The sequence below is a fragment of the Dermacentor andersoni genome, chromosome 3 (genome assembly GCF_023375885.2).
Source record: "Dermacentor andersoni chromosome 3, qqDerAnde1_hic_scaffold, whole genome shotgun sequence".
Taxonomy (NCBI): Eukaryota; Metazoa; Arthropoda; class Arachnida; order Ixodida; family Ixodidae; genus Dermacentor; species Dermacentor andersoni.
In genome coordinates, this window is record NC_092816.1 from 142,902,271 (window position 1) to 142,917,275 (window position 15,005).

Here is a 15,005-nt window from a genome sequence, read left to right on the forward strand (position 1 = left end):
CTTCTTCCACCGCGCGGCTCTATGAGTACTGTCCACTACATGGCTCCCCCCCCCTTCCCCCTAGCTGTGAAGGCACTGCCCTTCAGCGGTTTATGGTCGGTGAGACTAAAGAAATGATGCTCTTTGATATTGTGACGGAACGGGCGGACTTCGAGGTAGAGTCCTAGTAATTCGCGACCGAAAGTGCTGTAGGGCGTTTCTTGCGGTGTCAGCTTCCTTCAAAAGAAAGATATAGGCTGTCATCACTTGTCAACTTGCTGTTGAAACACAGCGCCAAGAGCTATGTCAGAGGCGTCTACCATAAAGGACATTGGAACGTCTGGTTACGGGTGTGCGGCTAAAGTAGTGGTAGCAAGGGCGTTCTCGGCCGAGATAAAAGCTGATTCAGCAGCATTAGCGCACTACAAAGGGATTGAAAGCCTGGCCTTTGCTGCGCACCGCCATGCCGCCTACAAGTAAATCATTCTCTCCCAAATTAGTGTGTCTGTTTTCTTACATCATCCGCTTGGAATGAGCCAGTTCCAGTACATTGCTGTAGGAAAGCCTGTCCCTGTGACATTTAGTTGTCCCATTACAGCACAAGCCGATAATTTAGATGCCGTGCTTTAATTGCACTGTCAAAAAACTCCGGAAGCCGTCGGTGCAATATTGCTCTGTTGAATAAAAATGCTGTACAGGTATGATAGGGCCCTTCATTTTTTCTTTATTTCATACTCTTTATAACATTACTCGTTGTTCCTTGTTTAACAACCGGAAAGCAGGGGAAGAGACTGAAAGGAGATGGTTGTGTCAGCCGGACTTCTATGGCCCTGAGTGACATAGAGGTAATGTTCCTTGCTATGACGTGCAGAAATTATTACGTTATGCGCATGTCGTTCAGACACGTACTGCTATTGTACTCCTATCTTCCTTTTTTCTGTTTGTGCTTTGTACTAATAAAAGGGGTGATAATATTTTGGGTATTACAAAATGTTATAAAAATTGCCCCTTCAAGACAGCGTAATTCTAATCCTTGAGATGGATTTTTCAGAGAAACGGGCATTACCTGCAAGAAAAATCGATATACCATATTCAAATAGTTGACAAATAATGACTAATTAACTTCCCAATTAGTTACCTTACGGCACATATAGCAATTTACTAATTGTAGCCGGCGAGCTTGCAAGGTGTGCCCAGTGGGAATGAATTTTTAGAACAACACAAGTTTGGAGGTATGCGCTCTCAAACTCGCCGTAAAAATACATGTTGTAACACTTAAGTACTTACCAAAATACTCTTTTTTTTGCATTGCAGTACCAAAGTTGCTCGAGCGGCTATGTATTTTGTCCCACGCTTCGTGAAATAATATCTCGAAACTGGTGTGCTTTTGGAAAATCATTTGGGTGGGTGTCATTGAAACTCGGTGGCTACAAGCCATAAATTGCAATATGGGACGTACTCATTTAAAAAATTTATTAAATTGACGTTTCGATTTCCGATGCTGGTAATTAATGTCCGTCTGTGCGAATTTATTGAGCTCAAGAACAAGAAAATATGCTATCTGCCACAAGCGGTATTGAAAAAATGAAATATACGTGACACTTAAACATGATTACACCGTGTATTTATGGATGCCTTTTATTAAAAAAATATAGTTGCAAACGTATTTTAGATATTTATTATTTATGTACTAGTTTTTGCGAGCACTGCGCAAACCACAGGATGATCACACCACCTGCCCACCATGAACGATGTGTTGCATAACGTTCAGCGCCCAAGAACTTCGTACAGATGGTTAAGCAGCGAAGCTGGAACGTTCTGCCCCTGGATTTACCACTGGGTTAATCCCGACGGATCAAAAACAGCGGCTTGGTAGGCTACCGGATTCTCGATACGCAGCTGCAGTTTGCGCTCGGCTGCACCAGCCTGTTCTTGTGCCCGGGCTGCAGCATCGGCATGGCGTATACGAGCTATTTCCTTGTTCTGCTCATGGTGTTGCTTATTGAAAGCTGTCGAAATGTATGACGGGTGCCCTACTCATTTCGGAGCCGGAAAGAAAGTGCTGCGCGCGCGCTCGGCTGTGACCGAGAGCAGCGACGCCGCTAATGGCGCAGCTAATTCAGCCCCGCCTAGATTGCACAAGGCATTTTTGAACGAAAAAAAAAACCAGTCAAAACACAAAAGGACAAGAGGAGAGGTTCACACCACAACGACTGGTCGTTGTGGTGTGAACCTCTCCTCTTGTCCTTTGTGTTTCTGACTGTTTTTTTCGTTCAAGTATGTACCAACTGGCCCAGATTGCAACCCTTCTGCAAGGCATTTTTCGTCCGATCACTGCCGCCGCCGGAAGCCAACTGATTCCGGCCGAAGTCTAGAGGGGAGGTAGACGGTGAAATGGGGAGCTGTGTCTCACCGCGATCACCGATACTCTCTGACGGGTGCAAATAAAGTGCTTTCTCTCTCTCTCTCTCTCCTCCGATACATGACATCAAGTGACCGGGCCCGTCTGCCATATAATGTAATGGAGATGCTGCCGAGTAGCCAGCAGTGATTTTGACGTCACCGCTTTCATCCCGCCAGCTTTGTCAATGGAAACCTGTGGCCAAGTAGTGTGACCTCACGGATCGGAGTCAACAAGCCTTCACTCTTAAAAACGTTTACACCCTCTGGCCTGTATTTTGTCCCCAAACAATAATCGTCATTTGTCTTGCCGATATTTCCTTTCTTTAACGCGGCGAGCCCCGCACTTCATAGTTAAGAACGGCTGGCGCATTATCAGCTTGACACAGCATTCTCGACGGGAAAGTAGCAAGCGCCGAGTTTTCAAGAGCGGAAACGCAAGCAAGGGAGATGACGATTATTGTTTTGGGACAAGCCCGACAGGTAGTAAACGTTTTTTTACAGTGTTCTGCGATTTAGGTGGCGCTGGCTAACCACGCACCTCGGTTTCTCTCCCTTTTTTGCGCATAGGCATGGGGTTGTGCCGTAGGAGTTTTCGGCGTACAGACGACCAACAGACCAACAGATGGACGAATCCGCTAGCCATATACAGCGCCATTGGAAAACGATTTTTTATTATGTGGTGCTCGTTTCCAGTTTTCACTGTTACAAGCTTTATTATACTTACCCGGGAATGGCCCCGTCGCTCCTGCAATCCTAAAACAGCTGTTCTTGGACAATTCTGCTGAAAACGTTGCTGTGTATCCCCAAGCAACATTACACAGAACTGGAACTTGTGCCCCAGTGATCCTTGTCTCGGACAGTACATTAGGACGAAAATATAAAGATTGGTTATTTAATACTATTATAACTATCACTTAGATAACAATTTACTTGGGCCCTGAATCAGAACGCGCATAGAAGTCGACCTGTATCTTAAAACTCTCACCTAACAAATTATAAGCCACTCCGAATAGCTAAGCGACTTAGAAACATAACTGCGTCAATGAGTGCCATCATCTCCAATCTGAATTCGCGCAACGAATTATCATTGAGGAAGCAGACAAGGATGGAAATATAGTTATCTGGCCGGTAGATAAGTACAAGCACGAGCTTTAAATACAACAACCCTAAATATTACCGTAAGCTACACAACGATCTGGCATTGCCATACACATTTTCAATTACCAGCAGGCTGAAATCAATTTTACTGGCAAATTGATAACACCGTAAGAATCCCAATTTCCTAACCAACACAACTGCAGCAGTTTCTACGTCCTTCCGAAATTCATGAAATATCCACCTGGCGAACAACACATCATTATTATCAGAGGACGTCCAACTGTACCAAATAACATCATGTCAACTTAGAGCCCCTTCACATTTCTTCACTACTTCCTTGTTGATTGGCCGAGAACACCTAAATCATTCGTGCAACATACCCTCCAGGTACTGAGCATTATGGAGGAGATCATTAGTAAAGGCACATTACCCTAAAACATAACTCTCGCAACATAAACTTCAGGGCCATATACACCAACATTTCAATCTCTGATGATTTACTTTCGACAAAAAAATAACTGTTTTCCAGAGGCAATGCACCACACTCAATTGAAGTCTACTTATCTCGTCTTGAATTAGTTCTGACATATAACGACTTTGATTTTGTGGACATTTACTATCTACAAATACATGGGGCATGTATGGGTGCACTTTTTGCAGCAACCTACGTGAACATATTGATGATATTTCGGGAAACAAATTTCCTATCTCACAGCGCAGACAAGCCCCACACGTAAATAAGATACATCGACGACATATGTATAATATGGGTATATGGGTATATGGGTATATATGGGTATATGGGTATATGGGTATAATGTAAATAATACATTGAGTAAGAACAAATAAGTTATCATCTAAACGCCTACCTATTCTGAAGCCATTCTGAAGTTCTCCCAAAATGCCATTATTCTCTGCCCAAACTTGAAGCTTTAATTTGATTGCCTGCATTGTTAGCCTGTATATTACCGATGTAACGTTCAACGGTATATACGAGTGAATTCTATTTTTCTCCCCCTTGCCTTTATAAATTAAATTCATTCTACTTTGTCGCCAACTGTCTGGTATTCGTCTTTCTTTTAAAATTTGTTCCACTGCTTTCGCCAGAGGTTCCTTACTTTTTGTTCCTAGTTCATTATTCAGCCTAACGGAAACCTCGTCTAGCCCTGTGGCTGTGCGCTTAGGAATATTCTCTTCCGGTTTCTTGTAGTTGAAATTTGTCAGCACGAGCTCCTTTTCCACTTGGGTCTCTCTCATGCTCTTTTTTTCTTGAAATACAACCTCGCCATTGCCTTGGCAAGATTCAGCTGTTATTTCTCGGATGTAATTTATTGCCGCTTCTCCTTGCAGTCTGTTTTCATCTTCGTCTAGGACATGTTGTTGACTTCCTGCCTAATAATTTTATGTGGTTCCAAAATATTCTCCGTGCGGTCTTCTTTTGCTCGCGTATTTCTTACAACCAACGTTCACTTTCACCTTTTCATTTTGCTTGCACCAGTATTTTAACCATAGACTTTTTCTCCCGGTATATTTCCCATTTACTGGTTACCTCATCTTGCGGCAACTGCACCTTCTTTGCCTGCCTGTGCTCTCGAGATGCTTTCTGTCGTTCTGCGATCGCTCCTCGTATCTCCCTATTCCACCAGCTTTTCGGTTTCTTTCTTCCTTTCCAACGAACATGTTGTTTCTCTTTCTGTATTTCTGTCGTTATTACACTTAGAAGCTCACCATATTCCTACTCTTTACTTGGTCATTTGCCAATTTCTTCCTCGAATCTAGTGACTATATTTGCTATTTGTTCAGCCTTCAGATTTGGACTAGCCATTTTGCGCTCCTCGCACTCTTTCCCAGCTACAGATCCCATTTTTAAAATGATGTGTTTATCGTCACTCCCTATGCTGCTATACCCTTCCTCATCAATGACCATTTCTTTCAACTCATCATGAATTCCTTCTGTCATCAGACAGTAATCAATGGTCCATTGCCGGTTTCCCACTTCCCACATGATCTGCCCTTCACACTTAGGCCCTGTATTCACGATAACAAGGTTATGTTGCTCCCAAAGGTGTAGCATTGACTTCCCGTTGTTGTCGGTATAGCCATCTAAATCCTTTATGTGGGCATTCATGTGACCTAATAGGACAATTTCAGCACCATTTCCGAAAGCGCTTATGCATTCCACTAACTCTTTATTCTTCTCTGTGCAATTCTTTCCGGTCTACAAATACGTAACGCCCAGCCAAGTTTTTTTCCCCGTCATTGTACGTGATAACCAAAGATGCTCTTGACTTTTTGAATTTACTCATTTCGATTTGGCTCCCTGATAGATGAGCATTCCGACTCCCCCTCCCTTTCTTTCCGAGTTTGTTCTGTTGCAGCCTTCGCAAACATAATTCTCAATAACTGGTGGCTCTTCTGAGTCTCTAAGGTGCGTTTCTGTAACCGCACACACCCCTATTTGTTCTCTATATAACTGCTCCTCAATCTCTGCCCACTTTTGCTTTCTTCTGCTGCCCTGCATGTTTATGTAGCCTATTGCATGGCGAGCTCTCTTTCTTGCTTTTCATCCTTCTCTTTCTATCGACGACGATGCTCTTCTGAGGTTCCCCTAGGAGACCTTCTTCATTACTATCTACTCTGGCCTCCTGAGCGCCCGCGGGCCCCCTGAAAAAGCAACAGCGCGACCACCAATTCGCCAGCCCACTTCTTGTGTCAGCTTGTAATTGAAGTGGATCCCGTCTCGTTTAAAACCACCACACCTTCTCACTTCCCTGTTTACTTCGGCCACCTCGAAGCCTTCCTCTCGGCTCATTTTCCATATTGCCCCATTAGCAGCCATTACGCCCCTTTGTGCGTGACAGACACCTCCGGCACCTTTCTATTAAGGTGCGAGGCCAGAGGGGACGCAGATAGAACTGCATGGATGAGAAGAGGAGAAGGAGAGGAAGAAGGGGGAGTTTCCATATAAAAGAAGGGGAGGTGACGTGAGAAGGCAAGGAAACTTCACTAATATACGACAGCGGTTGGGGAGAAACAGGATAAGCTTAAGTTCAAGGTACGGCACAGTACGTTGCTGCTATTTCTGAAAAACGAACGCCATGCATATATGTGAATCGGGAAAATTCCGCAGGGCGTTCAGAAGCAGTGCCGCATTAATTAAAGCGCACCGCAGGGCACAGGTGACTTTACGGAAGCGCTCCACTGTCAGATCAACACTTCTGTGCCCGCCGCATTAGCTTTACGGTTATGATATTGCTAGAGGTCGCGGATTTGATTTCAATCGCGGCTGCCGCATTTTCATGGGGGAGAAATAGGCAACGCACGTACACTTTGATTTTGGGACAAATTAAAGAGGAACACGGTGTACAATTAATCCGAAGTCCGCCACTACGGCTTGCCTCATAATCTGAGTCTGGTTTTGGCACGTACAGACCTATAATCCAATTCCAGTTCAATAGTGCTGCCACAATGCGATGTGCCATGTAAGGATAGGACAACGCTCAACCCACTCAAAGGTTATAAAATATGGCGCACAATAACGCGTCAAGCAAACACCTCTCCCAGTGTTTTCTGTGTACTTCGTAGAGAAACAGCAGTGGTGCACGCAAGGTAACGTTTAACATCAACTCACCTCTCTCGTGTTGGCGCAAATGTTGAAGAAATTTAACTTTAGCCGTCAATATCACCGCTAATTATACTCAATCAAGGCATCCAGCACAGAAAGCTTCGCTTACATCGATTCCCACAGTGCGTGGGATCTGTATAATTTGTTTCAGATAAAGCGTTTTCGTGATTTCGCAAGACAAACAAGCGAGGAGGGCCTGACTCGAAAATTTGTAACCAATCAACTCCCGCTAATGCGGAAGTGGAGCAGAAACACATTGAACCAGTAATGAGTAAATAATAAATACCATTCCACGACACCATCTTTATTGAGGTACCTCATTTTCAGCATAGCCGCCTGGTTGCGGCTCGGGCTGGGATGCGCCGCCTTGCTGTTCTTCTGGCACATTATGTTCTTCGCCAACTTGGGGGATTTCTGGGGCTTCAGCCGGTTGCTGTTCTGGCTGTTCCGGCTGTGCTTCAGGCTCTGGTTGAGGTCCTGCTTCTGGCTGTGGTTCAGGCTGTGGCTCTGGCTCTGGCTGGCCCTCTGGCTGTGCTTCAGGCTGTGGTTCAGGCTGTGGCTCTGGCTCTGGCTGTCCCTCTGGCTGTGCTTCAGGCTGTGGTTCAGGCTCTCCTTCTGGCTGTGGCTCTGACTGTGCGTCAGGTTGTGGCTCAGGCTGTTCTTCGGGCTGTGGCTGCGCTTCTGGCTCTGGCTGTGCTTCAGGCTCTGGCGCTGCCGCCGCCGCCGGCTGTGCTTCGGGCTGAATTTCCGGCTCTACCTCAGGCTGTGACTCGGTAGATGCCTCACCATCTTCCGGTGCCGCGCCTTCCGGCGCTGCTTCCGGTTCAGGTTGTGCATCGGGCTCCACTCCAGGTTGCTGTTCAGGTTCCGGGGCAGGTTCGGGCGAAGCAGATGTTTCTGTAGGAACTGGGTATTCGGGCGCGGCTTCAGTGACAGGCTGCGCTCCATCGGCTTCGCTTGCACCCTGGGATGCCGGAGGCTCTGTGCTTGTCTCTGGCGTCGGTTCTGGTCGACCCCTTCCGGCAAATTCTGTGTCTGGCCGTGAGACGGACCACGTTGAACTGCCTACCACGCACCGTCCATTTTGGCACTTTCCAGTGCCGCGGAACAGAGCCTGGATGAAGTGTAAGAAGGTACGGCGTCTGTACATTGCTGCCGCAATGAGTAACCCCGATAGCATCTTCCGGTTAGGAATTAATATTTCTGTGCTGCCTATCCTCCATAATCCATGTCTATTTCCGCTAGTTCCATGTTACTTGAACACTGCTAGATACATTAAAACAGAACCCACCATTGAGAGACACGCATTCGGCCCTAAATTACTGCAGCACATTAAGCAGAAGATACCTCTACTGCAGCCTACGTTCCACACGACAAAATTTCGTAACGAATACGAGTAGCCAGCAAGGCGCGGAGGCCACTTCCTAATTGTTTACTGCGTAATTAAGGTCGTAATTTCTTTATGACATTTATCCCTTGGCCGACTTTCCAGAGGAGTACCTAAATTGCGACAGTTCCTGCCGCAAGCTTAACGAAGAATACTGAATTTACTAGCGGCGCACACACGCTTCAATCATATAGGTTGCCGGTTGTCTTTCGCTCTCTTTCATATATAAATAACATGCGAACCTACGAGTTTATCAATAGTGTTGGAGAAGTTGTAAGCATAACCATCGAACCGCTGGCAATACGGCTCTTCATTTTAAAATTGTTACGGGGAACATGAGGAATGGTATGTGTCATAACTGGCCATATTTAAAATAAAATGATCGAACTCGAAAGTAGAGAATAAACGAGAACCTTGCAAAGGGAAATTGCCAACACAACGGAAGGTTAAGCCACGTCATGCAAGTGACCGAAACGATAATTTTTTGTGATAGTTACAGCGGTGACACGTAATAATCGCCTGCCTTTCTGCCTTATGTTTAATGACGTATAAACCCCAGCCAAATCAGCAGTGTAGCACAGTTTTATTACATGCAAACAATTCAAGGTATGTTTATTTCTTCAGTAAACAATTCCTATTTCAACAGCTTTTGACTGCTCAATTGTATTCGTGCCGATCGCCAATGCTTGCAATCTGACCTTGATGCAATTCCCTTATGGTGCTCCAAATGGCTAATGTCGCTTAATATCTCTAAAACCAAGTTAATGACATTTAACGGCCGAAATTCTCGAATTGAAAACACTTACTTCATTAATAACAGCACGATTGAGTCTTCCACTTCCTACAAATATCTTGGCCTTCATTTGCGGTCTGGCCTAACGTGGCATCACCATATAAATTTAACCCTGGCAGCTGCTAACCGTACTCTTGGAATACTTAAACGAACCCTCAAGCAAGCGCCACCACTCGTACGAAAACAGGCATATATCACAATCATTCGCCCGAAAATTGAATATGCTGCGGCAATTTGGCATCCCCATCAGGTATATCTAGCCTCTAACCTTGAAGCCCTGCAGAACCGTGCTGCTCGATTCATTTTTTCAGATTATTCAACATTCATCAGCGTTACATCTTTAAAAAATCGTGCCGGTTTGCGATCCTTGAGCCTTCGTCGAAAACATTCTCGCTTATCACTATTTCATAAAATTTTCCACCATTCGTCACTTCGTGGTGATTTTTTTCAGTCACCGCCAATTATCTTTCCTCGCCGCAATCACCCTAACAAAGTGAAATGCATTTTGTGTCGGTCATCAACTTTCGCTCAATCCTTCGTACCACGCACTATCATCGATTGGAACAATTTACCCTCATACATAGCCATGGAAACTGACATAACCAAATTTAAGGAAACAATTTGCACTACTGTGACGAGCTGTTAAAATGTTGTGTTTCCTTATTAAGTGTTTCCCTGATAATTTTTTGCTTTGTGATTTGTTGCTTGCTCCTGATGTTTTTATGTACGTTGTTTTTTCTTTTTCTTCTTTTTTGGTTTCTTGGTTCATTATGATGACTACACTGCCTTGTTGAACGAAAAAAAAAAATGTGTTGTAAGTGCTTTTATTTTTATGTATGCTGTACCTGAATGTACACTTGCTTTTCTTGTAATCCCCCCCTATGTAATACCCTCCTTCGAGAGCCTATAGGGGTATTGTAAATAAATAAATAAATAAATAAATAAATAAATAAATAAATAAATGAAAAGGAATTTCCGGCCATAAAATGAGGCATATATTGTCCCAATTATTATTTGTGAATTAGTTGCGTGCACTTCTTTTTACAATGGTTCCTCCATATTGATTGTTTTACACCACTCAGAGTGCAGGAAATAACTTGTGCGGAACTAAAGCTGAGAGCAGTTTTGGGAGATCACCATGATCCGGTTTTTGAAGTTTGCTTTAGTCATGTGACAGCAGGGCATATTTGCTAGGCTAATTAGAACATGGTGAAATAGGAGAGAAACCATCGAAAGAAACGCATATGCCGAAACCAAGGATTTCACGGGACGATGTTGGTCTAACAACTGAACTTTCATGTTTACTTAAGCCTTGAAGCTCTCACCTAGCTTTATACTTCTCGCCAAGTCTCACCAGGGTTATATGGCATCCCCACGAACAAATCTTAGGAACAGCCTCGAGTCAGTGCTGAACAACGCATTCCGTTTAAGCTTTGAAAGAATGGTTTATTCTTAACCGGCTTAGTGTGCGCAGAGAGCTCTCACGCCTGTCAATTTTTTGTTGAATATTCCGTAGTAACTATACATCTGTAATGGCGCATATTCTACTGGCACGTGATCGCAATTCACAAAGCATCGACAACTGCTGCAATGTTTGCCCGACATTTGCACGGTCTACTAATTATCAAAACTCGCCGTTAGCTTTATTACTTACACCGTGGGACTCATATTGATCCATAATTGGCAACATAAAATTGCAAGCTTCTTCCAATCAGTCACTTAAGGACTATCTAAAAGTCGGTAGCCTTCCATTGGTATCGTAATGTGTCGTATAATTATTTCTGTACCGTCATTTTTAACGCAGTGCGTTATTGTATGGAAAATATAATGCCAATCCCACGTTATATGGGCCTCATCTGTACTATATTTGTATTCAAGTTGAATATTCAAGACCAAGTGACACGAACTTTGAGGTTCCGTTAGCTACTTTATAATAATTCATGTAGGCGCATGCATTAAAATAAATTCAGATATCTACCTTCATCATGCGCCACCATTACTTCTTATGCAATGCCCATCAGGGTTCTTAGGATATTGACGTAAACAAAAATAAATGTATTTATTATATGCCCTAATTATTGACTTATCCAACACTGCGCCACCATACGCTACTTCTGGGATAGGCAACATTGCACGTAGCACAATGAAAACAAAAACAATTAATAAACATTTCTCAACAACAAAAAAATTTATCCGCTAATAAGACACACCAGTACAGGGACACAAGGACAGGTAAAATTATTAACTATCACGTGAACCAATGTGTCGTAGATTGGTAGTTTAATGATTTACGAGTTCTGGTGGCACTAAAGTGTATTGCATATAATGCATGGCCATGTATGACTGATTAATCAAAAACAATATTTCTTTACATTAAAAAAAGATAACTACACTGGCTCACTATCCCGTTTGCAATCAGGCTTGGTCACTGGAAAGCAACTGTTTTGTTAGTGCTATGGCTATCGCACAGATAATCGCGTTGCTTGCTCTAACCTGTTTTGCTTGTGCCATTGCACAGGTCATACAAATTGATTCATGCGGTTGAACGTGCCCAGGCAACAGTGTGGCCATGAGACAAACCAGATTTGAGCACTTCGGAATTTTTTCGTCTTTAAAGCCGTGGTTCTTTACCGTCCAACTAAGGCAAAGCTCACGAAAGCCTTTGTATTTCGACCCCATACATAGCTGACCGCCAGTGCCGGGGACCGAAGCAGTCCCCTCAAGGTCAGCAGCAAAATGCAATAGCCAATGAGCTACTGCGGAAGATGTAAACCTTGTACTAGAATTGGATTATGTACAACTGTGCACGGGCTCTGGAACAACGGGTACTTACAGCACAGGGCTCACCGTCAGCTTCGTTAACAGCACGGACTGGCCATCCTTTGCAGAGGTACCGACACCGGACTCGGAAGGGCTGGAACAAAGACGCACACTTGTTACGGAAGACGTCATATGCGGATCCGCATTTGGATGGAAACGTATTCATTAATTGTACATTGATTTGCACTGTCGCACAAATTTTATTGAGGGAATGTGAATAAACCGCATAAAATTATCTACCAATAGTTGAAATGCTACACCAACAAATGTCAGCGGGGCTTATCGCAAGAATGACCCTTGCACTATTGCCTAATGTATGGAAGCTTCTCTGTCTTTGGCATTATTTGCATAATAACTAAATAGTCAAATGTTGCGAGAGAAGGCACGCCATTTGAAACAACAATAGTTTCCAAATGCCATACTAGGGCGTTGACACGTGCGTTTTTCATTGAAGCATATTGAAGCATAAGTATGAAAACACGTTTATTAGACGTCAAAGTGATACTACTTAGCTAAGAACGTGTTTTCGACAGATCTAGGCAGTAGTTGAAAAATGATGGTATACATGAAACCGTGCATGATATTTGATGTACGTTTTATGGGTCCGGAGCAACGCTACGTACGAGTTGGAGATTGAACGCTCTTTCACATCTTGCTCCGCTCTTGCCGTAGTTATTCCAGCTCGGCCATTCTGAAACGATAGAAATGCAGTCAAAATAATTTTAATATTTAAAAATGTTATATACATCATCAAATTGGCTTAGCACACTTCGAGGTCTTATTTACTCAAAGAAACGCTCTTTAGTTAGGACAAGGACTATGTGCGGCCAGATGTAACACATCAAGCAGTCGTGAATGATTCCAGGACACTTTTGGCTTGTTTCCACAAGAGCAAGCAAGAAATATAGTTCTATTAGGTGAGTTTATAAATTCTGAAAATTTTGGGGAATTATGAAAGCATTACTTTAATGTGCTACCTAGTATTTCGTTCGCTGCCCAACATGTGTTGTGCACTGTAACGCCCACACTCAATGTAGAGGACAGTATTCGTTATTGTTTTAAATATATATACTTTTATTTGCTTGGAGCCTCCAAACCTCCCCCCCCCCCCCCGTATGCTCCACATTTTCAAAGATGCTCTGTGTACAAAACAAGTCCATAACCGGCTAATCGAGCCGAATTTCAGCGCGTGATGAGACAGGTTTCTGCAGCGTACAAAGCAAAAACTGTGGATAGCCTACCAGATGGAACGTACTAGTGTTTAGATTTATTAGAAACGTTACATAAACAATTCAGGTTACGCATTGAAGCTAAAATGCACTAATACGTTGGCTTTCCAAGTAAAGCTTACGCCAAGAGATACATAAGAATCATTTCATTCCAGCAGTGTACCCTTCAAGAAAATGCAGGCGCATTTAAGAGGTCAGCGTTGCTGGCAATAATAGGGCCGGCCGCAAAAAAATAAAAATATTTTTTTTTTGCTGTGCACCCTGATGAGAGATTACTTTCGGCCTTTTTTATACAACGTGCATTGCCCGGTCTTCCTTTCATGCAATGACATATTGCAATACTCTTTTTATCAAAGTTAAAAGGGGCCTCGCGGAGAGCGGATTATATCTGCATAATTTTCTTTGAGACAGCGTAGTAGTAGAGATTATGAAACGAAAATGTATTGCAATATGAAAGCAAACAATCGCTTAACTGCTACGGGTAAAAGAAATAAACCTAAAGCTACACTTTGGTGCCCCCACAGGTCTCTTGTTCAGGATGCAGAGTAACGCGAGAAAGTAAGACAGTAAGATTATCGCAATACGTGTGTTGTCAGTATTGTATATCCTGCACGCGGCTCAAAAGAAATGGCAATGATGAACGCTTCTGGGTCATGGTTACACCTGCAGAGTTTAAGTAAACACAACAACGGCTACACTGTATTGCTCCGTGCAGTCGTTCTAGCTTGTTTTGTTTTTCCTAATGTCGCGGTCGCGCAGATCTGCCTTAATCCATCTAAAAAGATTGCCTGTCCCGCCAATGCAGAACTTAAGATAACCCTTACACGATATCTTTTATACAACCAATGAAGAACCAGGGAGAGAAAGGAAGAATGGCAGTGAGAGACAGCGTGCGATAGTGACAGACATGAACAATTTCAGATTACTGCCTTTTGCTGAATGAGTTTCAACTTTTTTGTGTACACAAGGGGAATTTTACACGATACCTGCCAAACATGTATGTGTGCGTCATGCAGAGAGAGATAGGGAGGTGGGGGGCGCTCACTCATAAGGAATCGGGGATTGCTTGCGTAATTTTTTTTCTTTATTTTTTAGAATTGCTAGCCACAGGCGAGGTTTAAGTACCGTAGGCGATTATACTCAAATAAGTAGTAAGGCGGAAAGGAAGGAACAGGCCTGCTTGAGGACAGTCGTTGCCATTTGGACAATACCTACCTAAAACGATGAAAATTTACTCACTGTGTGATTCTTCAGAGTAGGCGGTCGCTACTACTCCCAGCAGGAGCCCGAGCAGTAGAGGTGTGCTCATGGTGGGAAATCCTTGTCCTGAGTGAACGAAGGAGGGAGTGCCGTCGGTACTTATACGACACGTCTCGTCGATGCGACATCCGGTATTCGCTAAGGGAAGCTGCGGAAGACGCCCACCCTTTTCTCTTCCGGGCAGACGACAATATCTGCTAGCACTATAGATCGGACGCACCGTGTAAGTCCTAAATATGCCCTGGATGTTTCAATGCGTGGTGATCTCCTCGAACCGCATTGCGACATGTTCGATGTGACAGCGGATGTTAGCTGCATGTATTTTTTTTGTGTGTTTTCAGTCTTGGGCGCAGTTTCCGAAGTTTTCTTAAGGCACTGGTTTTCAAGGCTTTCCGATGTCGCTGTAAGAAC

At 43.7% G+C, this 15,005-nt stretch overlaps 1 protein-coding gene across 1 annotated transcript; it reads right to left on the reverse strand.

Annotated features, from left to right (window-relative positions):
- Window positions 1-7,373: 7,373 nt before the first annotated feature.
- On the reverse strand, window positions 7,374-14,773 carry LOC126525119 (uncharacterized). Its single transcript, XM_050173179.3, has 4 exons — window positions 14,574-14,773; window positions 12,729-12,796; window positions 12,119-12,199; window positions 7,374-8,219 (listed from the first exon to the last, which is right to left on the reverse strand). Exons 1-4 carry the CDS (start codon window positions 14,641-14,643, stop codon window positions 7,410-7,412), a joined length of 1,029 nt encoding a protein of 342 aa, XP_050029136.2. The 5' UTR covers window positions 14,644-14,773; the 3' UTR covers window positions 7,374-7,409.
- Between the last annotated feature and the right edge of the window lie 232 nt (window positions 14,774-15,005).

What these genes read in the sequence shown, in the direction of transcription:
- LOC126525119 (XM_050173179.3), bottom strand. Translation starts at nt 14,643, where the DNA reads ATGAGCACACCTCTACTGCTCGGGCTCCTGCTGGGAGTAGTAGCGACC. An exon ending in CTACTCTGAAGAATCACACA is followed by an intron (nt 12,797 to 14,573) that starts GTGAGTAAATTT and finishes CTATCGTTTCAG; the next exon opens with AATGGCCGAGCTGGAATAAC. An exon ending in GAGCGTTCAATCTCCAACTC is followed by an intron (nt 12,200 to 12,728) that starts GTACGTAGCGTT and finishes TCTTTGTTCCAG; the next exon opens with CCCTTCCGAGTCCGGTGTCG.